Below are 20,339 nucleotides of genomic sequence, written 5' to 3' on the forward strand. Positions count from 1 at the left end.
CATAGGCTCCGCTCGACCAAGGGGGATGGAGCCCGGTCGGTATCAATAGTCCTCCATGACTGTGTCAGCCAATCCTACAAAGTCCCTACCTTCTCTATCGCGGGACCTTTGCGCTGCTGGATAGTACCTATCTTCCCTTACACTTCCTCTGTTCCCATTACTCCCTCTATTACCATTGCTCCCTCCGGGGCCTCCTCTACCTCTCGCTCTGCCTCTAAAGTTTCCGTAACCTGCCCTGGGTCTGTCTCTCTCATACTGTTCTCTTCGCGGACACTCACTCCTCCAATGCCCTTCTTCCCTACAGTATGCGCACTGATTTCTACTCAGAGGTTCCTCATTCCACTTACTATCGCCTCTATCTGGGCCCCGTCTATCTACGCCTGCGATCGCTACCGCTAGCATATCAGCCTTTTTACGCATCTTGCGCTCTTCCTCTTTCATAGTCTCTGTTTCCCTGTTCATATATACTTTATTTGCTACCTCCATTAGTTGGGTGATAGACATTCCTGCAAACCCTTCTAACTTCTGTAGCTTGCGCTTAATATCTCCGTAAGCTTGGCTGACAAAGGCGGAGTTTACCATTCGGGAATTATCTGCGTCTTCCGGATTAAAGGGGGTATACAAGCGGTATGCCTCCAATAATCGGTCATAAAAGACACTGGGCGCTTCATCACTTTTCTGAATCACCTCAACTGTCTTCGACATATTAATGGCTTTCTTCCCTCCGGCTTTCATGCCAGCAATTATAGCGTCTCTATAGGCTTTAAGTTGGACCATATCTGCGCCATTAACAATCCAGTCGGGATCGGTGTTAGGATAATGTGTTGCGGCCCATGCTGCCGGATTAGCTTGATTTAAAGCACGGGCTCTATCCTCTAGCGCTTTAATGGCCGCTTGGTTAATCCTTGTCCTTTCCTCATTATTAAACAATGTCATTAATAACTGCTGGCAATCAGCCCATGTCGGATTATGTGTCTGAACTATCGAGGTGAACAGATCGGTCATAGCTTGTGGTTTCTCAGTGTACGAGGAATTGTGGGTCTTCCAATTCAAGAGATCGGTAGTAGTGAACGGGACATATACGAAGACTGGGTCAGCATGTGCCATTTGACCTGCGGCATCGAGATAGGCTGACCCGGGATTCAGACGAAGAGGCATCTGATAATGTCTAAGTTGTTGGGTACCGGTCAGTTGTCGGGTTAGTATAGGGCTACGTGGAGGGGCGTCAGTTATGGGTTCCAGTCGGGGGGTAATAGGGCATGAGGATGTGGGAGCTTGATTTTGGGAAAAGTTGGTAAATAGAATACTCCCAGCCGAGCTAGAAGAAGCTTGACCGGAAGTTTGAAGTGGCGCCAAATCAGGATATTTAGATCTAACGGGGGTTGGTTCTGGTTCCGGAAGGGGAGGTTTAATATGAGGGGGGGTGGATTCTGTACTGGAGGAGGAAGCGGAAGTGGATGAGGGCAATGAGGGGAGGGGTATAGAACTTCCTGCACTCACGTCACCTCTTCCTATAGGGAAGTAAGGGGGCGGCAAAGGGATCTCGGACTCAGGGGGCGTGTCCAAAATGGGCCTAACCACAGTCCTAGTGGACAAACAAGTCCTGGCCACCATGAGGCGACATTGCTCCTCGTGGCATATCTGAATCCATTTTGGCGAGTCGTTTACGGCCTGTCTCCAACAATCAATATATGGAAACTGTCCGTAAAGTTCAGGCCTACCTGACACAGCCACGTGTACACGCTGTATCAGGGTTGGATCCAAACTACCACGTGGCGGCCATGCCGCAACCAAAGTAGGCCACTCCCTAGTGCACAAAGTGACCAAACGTACAGGAGACATTTTAACCCCAAAATCACATGTTTTAAATCCCTTTTTAAAATGCTTTACCATACAACCTAAGGGATCCGGAATCGTTGACTCCGACGCGCCCATACTTATCAATGGAACGTCGTTGACAACGAATACTATGCACGCGTTCTATTCAACAGTCACACCCGTTTCCTCTGGCAACAGCACCACGTGGTACGGTTACCAAGTGAAACGTATACAATAACACAATAAACACTCAGGGAATTCCCGTACACACACAGCTGTTACACCAGTCACTAAATAATCAATATTATGCCCTTTGGCGAAACTATACAGTCACCCACGCTATAATTCTCTATATATGAATTACCCGTCTATAACACACCCCAGTAACATCGTCTTTTACAAATAGCGGTTACAGTACGGTTAGTATAGGTCAAAGCACAATTTAAGGTCACAATACAATTATTAGTGGTTATGGTGTTAAACATGCAATGGACGACAATGATTAGTACTTATATACAGTGTCAGTAAATATACAGGGTTATGGTACCGTGCACTATGATACAGCAACACACTATTAACACTCTCGCTAGACGGCTGAGCTCGCGCTATCTAACAAGATATACACTTTACTAACAATCTTTAACACATTTACAATTCCCAACTAAACTATTGGCCAGTACCTTGAATGGACTACCTAAAACTATCTACATCCGTTTTGGTTAGCCACACTGCCCAAGCACCACATTAGTCGATTACTCTATCAAAAATCTAGTGGGTTCCAAATTTACACGCCTTCCCACTTAGCCAAGATAGGTTGAGATCTAGCGGACCGAATTTACACAGACGCCGCTTAGTCTCCCGGTCCCTCCGACCTAGCGAACAAAATATACACCCTAGAACGCTAGTCTAGACAAGACACCGGTGTCCGGCTAGGGCTATTTACACAGAACCCCGCCTGACTCCAAACCAAATCAAACGGTCTTACTAAAGAGCGTACGATTGAGCGGTGCGCCTTCGCTCCTTCCCTCCGACAGAGGGGGCAGATTCCATACACAATTCAAACCCCTTATGGGCCTACCGCACAATCGGTATACCCCTAGTGGGTCTGCCGTCTAAAACAGCAGTTGTCTTACCTCCTCGTTCCTGAACCTGAGTTCACACTCATCGACGGGGACACCCCAGCACTTCTTACGTATAGGCCGATGATCTCCTGGACAACAGACCAGTGGCGCCGAGACGAAGGGAGGTCCACGCAGAAGTTCAGGGGTGCAGCCGTAGAGAACGTGGGCAAAGATAGACCGCCTCACGCCTCTGCCTCTCAGCTACCGTTGAACGATGAGCTTCCCGGCCAATGCACCAAATGATACCGGAGAAACTGACGGAAGCCAAGCACAGAGAGATGGACACAGGTTTCTTCAGGAAGGAAGAGATTCTTTATTGGATCACCGATCGGGACTCAGAGGGACTAATGTCACCAAAATACAGCAAGTTCTGAGCCCCGGACAATAGTGCAGGCTCCTTATATAGGCACATAACTCCTCCCATATTAAGCTCCACCCGCACATTCTCTTGACCAATCAATACAAATAAGAATTAACTTCCTGCTTGACCGCATGGCTTGTCCAGCACAATGGAGGAGGGGAATACTATATCCTGTATTCTTGCACATGCTCCGTACACTACTGATCGTATCTTGCCTCGTGCAACCAACTGATCGATACGTCAGCATATGCACGTACACATGCCACGTGGTAATCTCGGCCTACTAAATTTATTTTTACCGAGATTCCACCACACTCCCACTCCAACACTGGCACAGCAATGGCAAACATGCTGTCACTGCTGGTCTGTCTCCCTCAGTAGCTGCAGTCAAAGTATATAGACGAATACTGTTTGGAAGTATAGTTGTTTCATTACTACTCCTTTTCCCCCCTTTATTGGTCACTTTACTTGATCTTTGAATACAAGTAACATTTAGTGTCTATACCCTAACCATCAGTCATCTTTTTTTTTTTTTATACCTTTTGAATGACAGAGGAATCAGCCCTCGGCAGAACTCATGTCCATCGTAAAAATTAAAATAAGTGGATTTGATGCTCCAACCAGAAAAAAACAAAACAAAAAAACAGCCCCTCCTCCATTCCATGCTACTTTTTTTCTGGTGACAGGAATGGCTCTCAAAATGAAGAACTGAATTGAACATGCCTTGTCTTGCACAAGTCAGTCTAAACCAGGTTCTGCCACGTGGGTTTCTACATTTACCGATCCGCCCAAATTTGCCCAAATTGTAGTTCACACCAAAACGAAAGTCTACTTCTGTTCCCTTTCTCTTTCTGGTTGCAATTTTGCCATTGGTAAATAGCTATATCCCTGTACTTTTCATTGGATTTTAAGATTCCTAATCAGATGCAAGTTTGAAGTGTGGCAAATAACCAACATTAATTCGGTGCAAATACAATTTCCACGTGCAATGCTTTTTTTTTTTTTAAGATTTAAATGAAAGCATCTACATGGATTTTTTGTAAGGGTAACACATGCTTTGAATGAGAGTGGATAAAGATCTGTAGACACATTCCTATTTATTAAATACAGACTTGTGGGTGATTTTTTATTTTTGGGTGGGGGGGGGGGGTTACTTCAGTGATTGTTTAATTAAATAGACGGTAGAGAAAGAATTCAGACACAGCTGGAGACAGCCATTCAAATCAAATAAAAATTGCAGAGATTGCGTTTTAAGGGTATTTTCACTACAGAAGCTGTTGAGCAGTAATTACATTGTAATTAGATGTACACCATACAGCAATTGAATCTCTATTAAAGTCTGTTTATATGTTGTCTGCATCTAGTATATTGTCCAAAGAGGAAGCATTTACAAACTTTTTTTTATTTATTTTTAGTCTGCAGAAGGGCTGTCCAGCTGGAATCATGTGGACCACATACAGTCGACAATATTTTTATTTGTAGTGTTCAGGCTTCTTTTTCTTAAAGCTATTTTCAATACATTTATTTTTTCATGATGTTGGCTGATTTGACCCACACCATGAGTAGTTATGGTGCAGACTCACGTTATGGTCTCTCAGTAATTTTTGTCATCCCTCCCATTGCTGGTATTGAAACAGTAGGACTGACAGATCAATATCAGTGCTTCTTCCTTTGTTCGATGTTAGCTGTGTGGGGAGGGCATGTAAAGGTGAAGAATGGATGCAAACAGTGTTCATTTTATCGACTAACAATTTTTGGCAGATTTTAGTTGACTAAAATGTTTTAGATTTAGTTGACTAAAATACGACTAAAACTAAAATGGCTTTTAATCAAAAGGCTATGTATAAAACTAAATAGAAATGTGCCACCAAAATTAACACTGAAGGGTAAGACACATGGGGGAGCGAGGAGAGGAAATGAGACACATGGGACTGAGGTAATGAGATACATGGGGGGCTGGGGGGTTGAGACATATGGGAAACAGGTAAATTAAGACACACAGGGGTGCTGCTGGAATGAGACACATAGGTGGGACTGGGAGAATGAGACACATGGAGGGTCTGGAGGGGATGAGCACATGGAGGGGCTTGGGGGGAGGAATTTAGACACATGGGCGACTGGGGCAATGAGACACGTGGAGGAGATGAGATGCATGGAGCGGCAAGGGGGGGGGACACAAAGCGACACAGAGGGTCTGGGGGAGAGAGAGACAAGGTGCTGGAGGATAGAGACCCACAAATTGGTCTATAGAGAAAAAGAGACATACAGGGAGGCAAAGAGCTGGGGGCTGGGGAATGGGGCAGAAGAGACAGACAGGGTCTTTGGGGGAGATACCCAGTGTGGGTGGAGGAACACAAAGAGGGGCTGGTGAAAGGGCAAAATAGACAGACAGAGGTTTTAATTAAACCCATCAGATTTTAGTTGTGTCTACTAAAATCTACTGGAGATTTAGTTGATTAAAAGCAGACTAAAACTAAAACAGTTCAGATGACTAATATATGACTAACTAAAACTAAAATGGCATTTTAGTCAAAAGACTATGACAAAAACGAATTAGAAATTTGCCACCAAAATTAACACTGGATGTGAAATCACATCCTACTGTCCACAGCTTGTAGCATTTTGTGCAGTCTGCCCAAAGATAGGAGCAGCAGTATGTGCTGTGTGAGAGAGGCTAAGTGGAGCAGTGTGATATGACCCCTCTTTCCTTATGTTGCATGCTCTTTTCAAACAGAAAGTTGTGCCAAGGAAGGATCTTGAACACACTTGCAAAGAGACATATATGTTACTGTAGCAACACCTCCAGTGTAAGAAATTAATATATTGCAGCAGCCTCCTGGCATTGGGGTGCATTCAATCAGTCTTATGCTGATCAAATTATCCAGAAACATGAAATAAGGGAGATGAAGGAAATGAGGAGAAAACAAATAAAGTGGGAAAGGAACACGTGATGAGCTGAAATGTGTGCTGAATAAAAATGGTGATTGAATAAAGAGGGTACATAATGAAAACTTGTGAGTATGAATGAAACCGAATGAATAAAGCAATGGAGATTGAACAAAACATCAATTCAGGAAAAAGGTTAGGAAGTTGGTCTAAGGCAGAGGTAGGCAACCTTTGACACTCCAGATGTTCTGGACTTCATCTCCCTTTAATGCTCTTACAGGCATTATGCTGGCAAAGCATCATGGAGATGTAGTCCAAAACATCTGGAGTGCCAAAGGTTTCCTACCCAGGGCCTAGGGATTAAAAGGAGAAATAAGTATGATTTAAAGTGAAACTGTCACTTCCAATGATTTTTAATATTATGTATCTTTTCTCTATATATTACAAATATACTTGGTAAAAAAAAAATACAATAAAATGTAGAAATCTGAAGCCTGAATATCTGAAATCTATCAATGGGCAAAGCCATCTTAGCTCCCTGTCAATCATTGCTATTAGCTCCACTCCACTCTACAGAAGCTTCCTATGTGTAATTCAAGTTCAATTTGCAGAGCAGGAGATAAATATGTATAAAGGAAATTAACACCTGATTGAAAATGAAAGTGTTTTTTTCATGCGGTCTTAGCCAGGGGAGGTGGTTAGACAGAAAACAGGAACAAATGTGATTGAACTCCTAAATGGGAGAGAATTGTACCATGAGAGCAGGGGCATGATCTATACACCAAAACTGCTTCATTAAGCTAAAGTTGTTGTGATGCCTATAGTGTCCCTTTAAAGTACACGTGGTGATTCAATGCTTTATTGTAGTGTGCCTACACAGTGACATTGAAGAGGCAGTGCCAACAATTGCCATTCCATTTAAAACATAGGTTAAGAATAATTTTGTATTACATTCTTATAAAATACAAGTTAAATCCTAAAGTAACAATTATCTAAACTAATAGGTTTTTCCTATTTAAGCTACTGAAACTAATTAATTTTAACTTTCAAATAATTTATTCAATCATCATCAAAGCTTTGGTCTGTAGGTATGCAGTGAATAAATCATGTTTGAGAAAGTCCCCAAATGCATAAAACAGTGACCCCTGCTGGGCAAATGGAAAAAATACACTTTTTTTGAATACAGCAAAAATGTTCTTAATATAATTGCACCTTTATCGTTTGCTTATTTATTTGTCTGCGTAATTTATTTAATTTTGTGTAATCATTTTATTACATCATGATGTTAATGGCATTTTTAAGCATTCACTCTTTTTTATTATGTACAAGCAGGTTATAGTAGTGGTAACGTCACGGCCATAGAACTGGTTAAAGTGCTGATCAGACCACCAGGAAACACATATATATATTTGTATCTTTTCTTATATTCATTTATTTAGAACATATTTTACCAGGATGGATACATTGAAATTTCTCTAGTTTTCAAGTATGTATATCAGCCTACCTCCTAATAGATTGTAGGCTCATATGATATAGCATTTTTTTGGGTATATGTTTTCAAGACAAATAATTGTTTATTTATGAATAATGTCTTGAAAACATATACCCCAAAAAATGCTTTTTATTGTAATTTGTAAAATATATAATAAAATATTTAAGTTAAAAACAGCTTAATGTTATAACAGTGAAAAACTATATTTAAGGAGACTTTTACCACAATATTATTTATTAAAGCTTACATTTCTATTTAAAAATATGGTAAGACATAATTTTTTTACATTCAGATCAATAACATTTCCATTATTTAAAACATATACTCACTATATATTGCACCCATTGTAAGACATATAGAAAATAATAGATTTAACTATGTGCAATAATATAGATATTATCAAACCTGTTGAAACTGAGTCATGGCTGATAGACTGACCCCCAAATTTACAGAGGTACCACACAAAAAAAATCTGCCTGGTGGTGAAAGGTAGTCAATGCAACTCACAAAACAAGAACTTTTAATTTACAGGTTCTGCTATTCCAAAATGAATCCTCCCTGACCCTCCCTCCAGCAGTTTTTGAATGTACATGGGCTAGCAGAGAGTTCTGGCTGTTTGAAACTACGGTTCTATCGATTATATGCCAGTGATGGGTTGGCAAAGAATCATGGAAGATGTAGTCCAAAAGCAGTTATTGCACGGTAATTTGGCCTGGTTGCTCCTGCTCTGTATGGTATATGCCAGACTTTTAAATCGGGGGTTGCTCTCATATGGTTCATGGGCTATGCACTAATATTTGACTATTACTGTTTAATTCATATTCGTACATTATATCCAAGCTCTAGGTGAGATAGTGAGACTTAGCTAGCCATTAGCAAAACATGTTGTTAACACATCACACCTCTATGAGTTGTAAACAAGAACTGACTACAGAAATATAGATTTATTAGCAGTAGTCAATATACAAACATTATTTCTTAATTATTAATGTTATTGCTACAAAAAGCATTTTATATCACACTGAATTTCCTATGAGATAAATTGTGTGCATTATTATATAATATTTAGGAGTATTAATTTTTCAGGTGCGATACAATAAGTAACCACTGAATGTAGTCACAGGTGGGTATTGGGCGGGAATCGATCCTGTTGCCAATCTGAGCCACACCACTTGCCCATAATTCAGCTCTAATAAAACATCACCCGTGACAACTCTATCACTCTGCATGCTATTGTTCATGTTTTCAGACTGGAAAGCAATTTTGTCTATTCCATCAACGACAAAGTAGCCCGACACACGAGGACTGAATGATTCTATGGTGTACTTAAAAACATATACTCCAAGATAGGGTATATGAAATTTTCCAGTTGTAGGTGCATATGACGATCCATAATTGACATAAAGATTGTTAAACCTGATGGGCCCTGGAGCAGTCATTCCATATGTGTGAGATACATAAAATGCCACCATTGGCGCATAGCGGTAAGATCCTTTTGAAAAATCTGTGTAAAAAAAACAAACACAAATGTTGAAAAAATGCCTAATAATATTTTTTTCATTTATGTTCTTTCATAGAACACGTTTCTAGGCTTCGTGTTACATAACGGTCTCCAGTACTGCGTACAATACTCCAAGTGAGGTCTCACCAATGTTCTGTACAATGGCATGAGCACTTCCCTCTTTCTACTGCTAATACCTCTCCCTATACAACCAAGAATTTTTCTAGCATTTCCTGCTGCTCTATTACATTGTCTGCCTACCTTTAAGTCATCAGAAATAATTACTCCTAAATACCTTTCCCTATATGTTGTGGTTAATAGTGTATCAAATATTTTATATTCTGCCCTAGGTTTTTGACACCCAAGAAGCATTATCTTGCATTTATCCACATTAAATGTCAGTTGCCACAGCTCTAGTTGAGCTAAATCATTTGCTATTTGGCCTATTATCAACCATGTTACATATCTTAGTATCACCAACAAAAATACACACCTTACCATCAAGACCTTCTGCAATATCACTAATAAAAATATTAAAGAGAATGGGTCCAAGTACAGATCCCTGAGGTACCCCACTGGTGACAAGCCCAAGCTTCGAATATACTCCATTGACTACAACCCACTGCCTTACCCATTCAACAAAATTGGAATCCAAACTTAAATATTATGGTTTATTGATAAGCCTTCAATGTGCAACAGTGTCAAAAGCTTTACTGAAATCTAGGTAAGCAATGTCTACTGCACCACCCTGATCTATAATTTTAGTTACCCAGTCAAACAAATCATTAAGACTTGTTTGGCATCAAGTAAACCCATGTCTCTGATCTTGAAATTTATTAAAGGACCACTTCACACACATAATCCACTTTATATTGTGAATAATGTGTCCTCTTTTTTATTTTTTAGAAAGTGCAGCTTTTAAAATAAATTGGCACTTTTATAAATAAACCTTTTAACAACCCCCCAGCTGTCAATCAGACAATTGTTTTTACTTCCTGGTTTGTTTACCTCAGTGGAGCTAAACTTAAGTAGCAGGCAAAGACTTCTCACTGGACTGCAATGGGAAGTCTGTGATTGGACCAGCACAGAAAGTCTGGGTTGCTGAAGAGCTGGAGGGCAACAATTAGCTATAGTGTTAATGTGCGTACAGTGGCCCATTTAAGGCAGTGTTCCCCAACCCAGTCCTCATGGACCACCAACAGTCCAATATTTATGTGTGTCCCTGTTTTATTCCAATGAAGATACTGGCAAAATCTGGACTGTTGGTGGTCCATGAAGACTAGGTTGGGGAACACTGCTCTAAGGCACCTTTATTTTAGACATACTTCATATGTGCTATTCTGGTATATCTGGATTTTCTTCTAAAATTTATAGATAGGGTTTTTATGTAGTTGCATTTAGTAGGGGATATACAAACTGTGGAAATATAATAAATTTTATCAAGTACATATATATCACTAATACATGCATACAGGGATATTTACTGAAATAAGAAATCAAAGTGAATTCAAAGTCAAGGTCAAAGAATTCAAAGTCAAGGTCAAAGAAGGTGCAATTAAAGCATAGTTGATGAAGTGACTTTTTCCTGTTTGGATATTTTGACCTTAAATTAGGAATTCACTTTTATTTAATCTTGAATTCTCACGTTAGTGAATAACCTCATAGTGATCAATGTGAATACCTTCCTACAACGACAGCAAATTTGCCTATTTCTTTGGCATTTTTGTGTGTGTGTGCCTGCTGGGATTGAGTGTATGTTTTGTTTCTAAATGGAACTTCTTTGCAGCATCACACCCACAGTTTTCTTGTGGTTATTTGTGAGCGAATTATACCTTCATTATATAAATCAATAATGACAATACTTACCAGGCGATTGAGAGCTTTCATCTGACAACTTGAGACTGCAATTTGCTCCTCCGAAAGGATGGCGGCAAGCACATACAAATGTCTTCCTGTCGTTAATGCAAGTACCACCATTATAACATGGGGCACTACTGCAACTGGATTGGTCATTGTCTGTTAAACAAGATACAAAATGTGAGTTATATGTGAACATATTTGCTTATTATATTATCCAAACTGATAAAGGCATACATTTGTAGAATGCATTTAAGCCAAGAATAATAAGTATATTCAGATATGCCTACTCAGATATTCTGCATGTATGAGATGAAAAGTAACATACTGTAGATTGTAGTCCGAAATATGATTAAATTACCATCTAACAATTACACAGGAATCAACAATTATTAGATATTGTTCACCCATATATAAATGTTTTCCTCATGGTAATGTTGAGAAGGTCTTCATTGCTGTTTTTGTGTTTGTCGGTTGTGTTGCCACCTCCAGGGCCTGGGTTTACGGTCATATAATATATCCATCAGCTTTGCAACAGTTTTCAAATACCAAGTTTATTGAAATATACTTATTGTATAGGTCTGTTAAACTGTGCCTGATATAATTGCGTCATAAGGTTAAAGGGACATTCTACCTTCAAGGCAACACGTTGGAGCAGGAGTCTCTGTAAGCCATGGAACAATTTAACACCAAAGTTGGGTACCTGTGCACCTGTTCATATTGCCTCCCCTCTCCTTTGCTCAGCAACTTGTCCTTATAACGAAATGTTTCTTTGGGCACGAGCGATAGTCCGAGAGCATCAATGATGCCTATTATCAGTAACAGGCTGAGAGCTCATACCAATGCTAATGCATGGCCATATGCTGGCAGATCTCAAAATGTGAGACAGGTGTCTGGGAATTCTTTTTGCTGGCACAGTACACCAAACTGTAGAATTGTTCCAGTAAATACAGTACTATTGGCACCAATGAAAGTATCAGCTGACACTCTAAACCTATAACAACAATTCCTTTTCTGTTTAGCAGCAATACAGAAGGAGGCAGTATGGACATGTGCACCAATCAGGAATCTAACTTTGGTGATAAACCATTCAAAAATAGTTTAATACCTACAGGTAAGATGGCGTCTTGGTACTCCTGCTACCCTAAAACCTTTATTGTGAAGAAGTTGTTTTGAGGATGGTGTGTTCTTTGAAATGCTGCCTCATAAAATCAGAGGCTTTATTGTATATTGTTAATCTGTTAGCACAAATTGATGATTTATGTCAAGGCAGCACTTCCTGATTATCATAAATGTCCTGTGCACAAAGTGAAGCAGTTTAACATTGAGAGGGAACAATTAATATTTCATCTGACAGTGTATATATGGTATGTATGTATGGTATGTATATATGTGGTGGTCAAAAAAGAGTAGAGTGTGATGTAGGGGTTTAATTGTTTTTAATAATATATAGTTGCTTTAAAAACAAATCAAGGTGACTGCTGTCCTTTAATTATTATTTATTATTCCGAAACCCTACTAAGATGGTACAGTTTTTGTTTTGTGCCAATTTATCATTTCTATACTTATAGACTAGAGTGTTAATCAAGCTACTGGAAGAATTCATGCTGGTGTTTAATGGAGAAGCATTATTGGAGATTGAAGAATTCTATTCTATGATGACTATTGTGAGTATATCATAGTTCTTCCAAATTGTTTCTGTCAAAACCTAAACTTTTTTTGAAAAACAATATTTAAAATATATTTTTTACAACGAAAAATGCATGTTTCCAAAAAGAAAAAAAACAAATGGCACATTTTTGGTGTTTTAATGCAGTGTTCATTTTTGCAGCAAATTTTGTTTTAGTCATAGTCTTTTGACTAAAAAGCGATTTTAGTTTTAGTTGTATTTTAGTCAACAGAATTGTTTTAGTTTTAGTCTAATTTTAGTCGACTAAATCTCCAGAACATTTTTGTCGACACCTAAAATCTGATGGGTTTAGTTAAAGCCTCTATCTGTCTCTTTTGCCCCTTCTCCAGCCACTCTGTGTCTCTTTGTGTCCTCCCAGCCCTGCTACGTGTGTCTCTCCCAAGCCCTTGTCTGTCTCTTTTGCCCTTTCCATAGCCCCTCTGTGCAGTGTTAATTTTGGTGGCAAATTTAGTCATATTTTAGTCATCTGATTTGTTTTAGATTTAGTCCAGCTTAAGTGGACTAAATCTAAAACATTTTAGTTGACTAACATTTGACTGAAATTGTCTGTCGACAAAAGTGTAGGTGAAAAGTGTAGATTTTCATCTGTTTCTCCCCTGAGTAAGAAATTTTCCCAAGGCTAATCATGTCTTCCTCTATTGCAGCAATAAGCATAAATTTGTGGTGTATATACACAAACTTTTTTTTTCATGCTTTTTTAAAGGATGCAGAATTATTTATAGAATTCACACCAGAAACTGCTGAAACAAATGTTAAAAAACAAAATAAAACAAAAATCCCACACACCTTGTTCTGTAACATCTGAGTTACGCTGGTTACGGCCTGCAAGAAATGTACTTGAGTTTGGAGGTTCCTTTGTCTGTGGAGGAAGTCTCTTCATCAAAAACTTCACTTGTTTTTGAAGCTTTGCTGTATCGCTTGTAAGATCAGCCATGGCGTTATCTGTGTATGTAGTTACATTTGACAGAATGGCTTCCATTTTCACTTCAATTAAAGATGTAATCAGTTCTTCAAAACCTTTTTGGAGACTTGTAAAGTTTGGTTGAACTGCTTTAACTAACTGAGGTACACTTTCATTCACTTTTTTGACAGTGATAAACATTGTTTGACATAAGACTTTTGTTTCAGTTACTGTCTTGTTCATCCGAGGCACACTTGATAACAACAGCGTTGATTTCAATTCAAGGGCTTTAACTCTTGAGTAGAGTTCTTTAATAGCTTTGTCTTTAGAGGGCCCTTCATCTTTGGTAGTTTTTGACAACACTGTGGGATTCATTAAGATCATATTTACCTGGGATTCTATGTTCTGCAAACGAGACCGGCAAATCTGCGCATCTATCCCACTAACCTGCAACTTCTCTTCCATCTGACTGATGTTCAACTGACATTGGTCTAATCTGAATAATGCTTCATTGAACTTTTGAGACAAATTAGCAAAAGAAGAGGAAATGTCCATATTGACATATATATTTGAAGACCTGTTAAAAAATGCATTATCATCAAAATCCTGTGAGTTTCTGGATTTACTAATTATGCTGTACAATGTTTCATTTAGCTGGTGGATAACTGGTATGGTTGACAATAAGATCTCCAATTTTTGTGTTGTAGCATTGTCCATCTGCGACACTTGTTGAAATTTACTAATTTCTGATTTGTGCACATAATTATCACGTATGGAATCAATGGCATTGTTAAAGATATCCATAGTATTATTAAGGCCATCCTCTACTGCAATGAGACATCCATTAACACGTCTTTCAAACATCAACTCATTTCTTTGGGCTTCACTCTGAAGTCCTGCTTGACCTATCATAAGTTCATGGACTGTAGAACTCAGGTAACCTAGAACATCTGTAATGTTTTTAATACTTTCTTTTACTTCTCGTAAATCGTTCTGTTGCCCATATTCATTATTCATGTTGAAAGGAGCTCCCTTTTCTATCAAAGGTTGTAGTGTTTCCATATCGTAACACAAATCGTTTATTTGTTCATTCATTTTATCGATCTTTGTATCCAGAGGAAGGACAACATCAGACATGGTTTTGTTTAGGGTGTGTACAGTCTCTTCTGTCCCTTTCAGCTGCTTACGGAATGCATCTTTGCAAGATGAAAACCTATCTTCGCAGGCTCTTTCAATGGATTGTCTCTGAATTTCCAAGGTTATTGTAAAATTATTTATTTTGTTGTCTTGTACATTGATATCATCATACAACTGCAACATTAGAATGTTCTGTTTCTTTACTCTATCTTGCAAAGAATATAGATACTCTGTAATATTATCATTGGCAGGAATATTTAGTGTAGAAGGAAGTTGTTCCTCGGCCTGTTCGTCAGCCAACAATTCTGCATGAATCTCCTTCATTTTGGACAAAGTATTATTGAGTGTATCAAAGTAGAGGCTGTTCCTTAATTTCTCATGTTCTAGCTGTTCTTCTAAAGTCACTATTTTTTTTTCTTGCTCCTTAAAAGATGTGGTACAAACAAAAGCAGTGTTTTTTAAGTGTTCCACTCGATTCTTTAGGTCTACTATGTCATCCATTGTGGGCTTATTCTCCTCTTCTATGATACATTTATGGTTGTTAAATATTATTGTTTCATTTAGCTGTTTTACGGTCTCTTTTGTTTTCTCAAGTTCTACAGACATCCCAGACATGCTTTTAAAAAGTTTAGCAATCGTTTCTTGCATTTCTCTTTGGAAAACTGCCAGCTCATCTTTAACAAAACCTTGAATGATGTCTGCGATGCTTTTTGATTTAAGATCTATAATAATAATAATAATGTAAGTATCATTAAAAAAATAAAAATTCTAAAATAAAATATATAGTTATGAACAACTCAATAATATTTATGTCTATGATAACTGAAAATAAAAACTCCCCTGTAACAGATATCAGCATGTTATATTGATTATTAACTAAAATAAAAAAATATGCTTAAAGGGACACTAAGTCACCAGCGACACATCAGCTTAATGTAGCTGTTCTAGTGTCTATAGCCTGTCTTGCAGGTTTTTCAATCTAAATGCTGCCTTTTCAGAGAAAAGGCAGTGTTTGCATTGGTGTCTAGTAACACAGCTAGTGGCAGTCACTCGGACGGCCTCTGGAGATGCTTCCTGTTGCAGTGTTGCTTGCAGAGTGTCCAGCACCTACCTTCAGCATCACCATGCTCTGCATGAAGACACTGAATACTCCTCATAGAGATGCATTGATTCAATGAGGAGATGCTGATTGGTGCAGCACTGCGTTTTGATGCAGATGTGCAATAGCCTGCATTGGATTATCTGAGATCACCAAGATTGATGATCTCATCCATGGAATCGGGAACAGCCAGTGTAGCAAGGGAGAAAAGATTAGTAAAATACCTTTTCACTGCTACATAAGCGGGGGTCAGGAACCTAAACAGCCTCCAGGACTGCAGAATGTTAATTTTGACTGTTACAACCATTATTTGTATATTACAGTTATTTGCTGCTGACCTTGATTTGACCCCTCTCCCTTAATGATATGCCATGAGAGCAGCTTGGGAAACAGAATCACACTGTCTCTTTTTTCCACGCACCGCTTCCAGCATATTATTAACCACTTCAAAATTTAATTTGCATATATACAATTTTATTTTCATGTATTTTGCAGAATGAAATCTAGCCTTAAAGCCTCACTCACCTTGATTTATACTCTGGTTATGATTATAAGCCTGTAGAGGCAACTACTATTCACTGATATAATGCATGTAAATTTGATAAACTTGTAAGCTCACTCCCTGTTTCCAAACAGTACTGGAAGTTTCAATGGGTCAAATCATTCCTACCACCAGAGACAGGGAGGTAGTAAATGGACTCCACCTATGAAGGCATTATGCTCATATACAGACTTTTTTTAAAATTTTGTTGCCATTTTTAGTAAGCTGTATGGCTAGTATCTCTTCTGTGTAAGACGCACCAAAGGGATCTAATGGGTCAGCACAACGTAAGTGCCATTATTAGGGTGGTTGAAAAATGTATGATATAATGAAAATGTTAAATGTCAAAACTATTTATGAAAGGAATAAATAATAATTGCTTGAATTCTTTTTATTAGAATAGAAACGCTATTAGACAGAATTCCAATTAAACTGTGCACACAACAATGTGTTCATTCTTTGTGGCCAATGACAGAATCATTGTGAAGTTGCTATCTACATGATTATTTAATAAAGTGTGTAAGGAATTTTAAGTAAATGCAAAAATAATTTAACATTTTCAGTCAATATAACAAAGTGATTTAATTGATTTACAGAATTGTTTCCATTATTCAGATTTGTTCACTAAACTCTGAGTTGTAGCAAATTATAAAATTGAGGCAAAAATAGTTGATCCTGATCAATTTTCCAACTCAGTTACAGTTTGGCTATTTTAGCCTACATTTTTCAATCCTGATTTCAACTCCAATTCTGAGTTTAGTGAATAAATAAGCATAGCCTAAAATATCAAACTCACTTTGTTTTCACTTCTAAATCCCTACCTTTAACACATTATTGGAATAACGCTGTTATTGAAAAATTGTATATAAAATGTAAGTATCTTACTATGGCAACAAGAAGGATACACATATTTGCAACCTATGGCAACAACAAGGATACACATATTTACAAATATTAAAGGATCACTATAGTGTCAGGAAAACAAACTTGTTTTCCTGACACTATTTAACCCTTAAGTCTCCCACCACCTTCAAGGCCCCCCTTCTGCTGGGCTGAAGGGGTTAAAACCCCTTCAGTTACTTACTTTAATGCAGCGCCAGACTCCCTCAGCGCTGGTGACCTCTCCTCCCACTCCGACGTCAGCTCCCGAGTGGAGTGGAATGCGCATGTGCGGCCAGAGCCATGTGCATTAAAAACACCCATAGGAAAGCATTTCTCAATACTTTCCTATGGACGTTCTGCACGCTGAATGCAATTTTCGCATTCAGTGTCGCAGAAGCGGCTCTAGTCAGGAAGACAGCCACTAGAAGCTGGATAAACTCTGAGGGGTAAAACCTGAGGGGACCTGGCACCCAGACCACTTCATTGAGCTGAAGTGGTCTGGGTGACTATAGTGGTCCTTTAAATTAGCTCAGCACTCGATACTGGCATAGGATCTTAGGGGATCAGATTGCTGTTACTTTTCTTTTTCATCATGTATGTAAATACATCTAACATTTTTAGCTGGAGTTTTGTGTTTAAAAATTAGGTATAAATATTTTATACCTATAAATCATAATCTGCATAACTATTCCCCAAACTCCCTACACTTTACTTTTTGCGTGGTCTACTTAATATTTCATAATGGATTGGAAGGCAAGACAAATAAACATAAGACTACATTATTAATTCATTTTGGATTTCCGCCAATGTTTTCTTTGTACAATTCCAAATTAACAGAACAAAATAAATACATGTATTGACACATTGCTCAAAAACACACCCATCTGTACATAACGCTTTTAAGATACCTTTTAGAAGTGATTGCAAGTCTTCCCCTTTGTAGTCACCATCGATTTTTCCCTCCAGAGAGTGTAATGTCCTGTGCACATCGCTCATGCTTGAGGTGATGTTCTCCACTTTCCTTTGCAATAGAGCAAGTTTGATGTCTTGGTTATAAATTTGATCAGTCAGCTTTTTCTGCAGTGCTTAATGTTGTATAATAAAGGGAAAAAACTGCGTTAATCAAAGATAAGATGCCATTCTGTGGTTATTCTCTAATAAGAGCAATAGGATTGGCTGGAGAAGTCCAGCCAGCTATAGTGCGATAAAATATTGCAACTGGTCTAATTTCCGATATAGGCATCAGACAGTGAGGGTTCATTTTTTTGCATTGGACAAAAGATGTGGGCTTTGGTGACAACACTGGATTTAACATGTAAGTAAAGTCGCCTCAATTTTATTTTGTACATGCCAGTGATAAACTCCTCCAAAATTAGCTGTGTGTATAAGTTTAGGAAAATGGCATTTACTAGTGTTATTTTCTAATCAGCCAAAAAAAAAAACTCTCCGAGAGAGATGAAAAACTCCCATAGACTAACATAGACATAGCGACAGGGAATGATATTTGCCCTAGGAAGGCAAACGGCTGGTGTATTGCTATACCTGTCACTATGTTTTACTGTTCAGCTGCTACTTGTTACCATTCCTGTCTTTACTTTTAGCAAGTAGTGGCTGCTTACTGTCTACAGTTTCACAAATGGCGATCGCTGTCCGCTACTAAAAAAGCAGATGCTAGTAGCTGCCATTTTTCTCTATGGAAAGAGATTAGCGACTAGTTCCTACCCTGCCACTACTTTTACTGCCTGGCTCTCACCTTCCAAACCCAGTGGTAATCTGTGTGTAATCACACTGTTGGCAAAGAAGAGACGACAGATTGTTAATTTTTTACTGATGAACATATGTGTATCTGATATTCTCATTTCTTTGAATGCTTTATACTGGGAAAATTATTACTCTGGAGATGCGCAAACTTCCTTCTAGTCATACCAATTCATACCTGCAATGACACTGTTATAGGCTCAGCTTATACTCTCAGCCAATCACAGCTGCCCATTCCTACTCAGGCTAATGCTTCCTCATTAGCCAATGCAGCGCAGAGGGCACAGGTTGCTGGGGACTCTCTTTCAGCATTAGCTTTAAAACATTAAAAATTATTTAATGCTAAATGGAAGGACAATGCCAGGGGACTCTACTCACTATAACCACTTTAATGAGCAGAGACTGTTATGGTCCCTTCAGTGTTCCTTTAAGATAATTTGAGTCATATAGCCTCATTGAAAAAACACCAACTCAGTCAGATTGGCTTATTGTGAGCTAACGTCAAGCAGTTTTTTATTAAAAATATCTCTCAGTAACCCACCTAGCAACATACCTATATAATTGTAATCTAGAAGCTACCATTACCTCCTGTGCTCATTGTGATATATTCATAATTTAATTTGGATATCAAATAGTGTTACACTTAACTAAAATACACGTTGGCAATTGTAAATAATATCAAATAATAAAAAGAAGACAATTAAAAAATAATAATGTGAATAAAAAAAGCATACATACAATACAAAAATAAACTGAAACTGCATGCAACTCTTATCAAATAACACATGTTAAACTTCTGAAATGCTGATGAGGGTCAAGTTCATGACACACACATATGGACAATTTTAATTTTAATAAATAATTTTATAGTATTTTTTTTTTTTTTTTTGGTTCGCACTGAGGTTTACACAGCCTCCCTGTTTTTACCTTGCCAGGGAGAGATGGAATAGAAGTTGTGCAGTGACCATGGTGCAGTGATATGCAGGGATCTCTCTCATTGACTGCCCAGCTCCCTGCAGCACTGTACTGCTGATGGATTTGGGATGATGTCATTTGCGGACTCCGGCAGCAGTACAGATTGCTCGTCAGTGCACTGCAACGTAGCTAAGCATGGCAGTTCAGAGCAGGCACCTGACATACGGCACCCCGTGAGCAAGGTGCCTGTAAGTGTATGCTGTGCATAGTCCTGCTACTTGTCACCTGTGAGGACTTCCCCCCCTTTAGATCTTTGAGGTTACACTGCTGCTGTTCCCTAAAATATTTTACAGGATATTTCACAAAATGTGAATCGTTTG

The 20,339-nt window shown here is 38.6% G+C and overlaps 1 protein-coding gene across 1 annotated transcript in view; it reads right to left on the reverse strand.

The window, feature by feature from the left end:
* Positions 1-7,894: 7,894 nt before the first annotated feature.
* The window catches only part of MMRN1 (multimerin 1), a 109,785-nt gene continuing 97,340 nt past the window's right edge, over positions 7,895-20,339 (reverse strand). The window contains exons 5-8 of the mRNA XM_063458637.1: positions 18,195-18,371; positions 13,513-15,486; positions 11,046-11,195; positions 7,895-9,182 (exon numbers count right to left, since the gene is read on the reverse strand). Coding sequence (XP_063314707.1) covers positions 8,761-9,182; positions 11,046-11,195; positions 13,513-15,486; positions 18,195-18,371 — 2,723 coding nt within the window. The 3' untranslated portion in view covers positions 7,895-8,760. The remainder of the gene's footprint in view (positions 9,183-11,045; positions 11,196-13,512; positions 15,487-18,194; positions 18,372-20,339) is intronic.

The sequence above is a fragment of the Pelobates fuscus genome, chromosome 6, assembly GCF_036172605.1.
Source record: "Pelobates fuscus isolate aPelFus1 chromosome 6, aPelFus1.pri, whole genome shotgun sequence".
NCBI classification, from domain to species: Eukaryota; Metazoa; Chordata; class Amphibia; order Anura; family Pelobatidae; genus Pelobates; species Pelobates fuscus.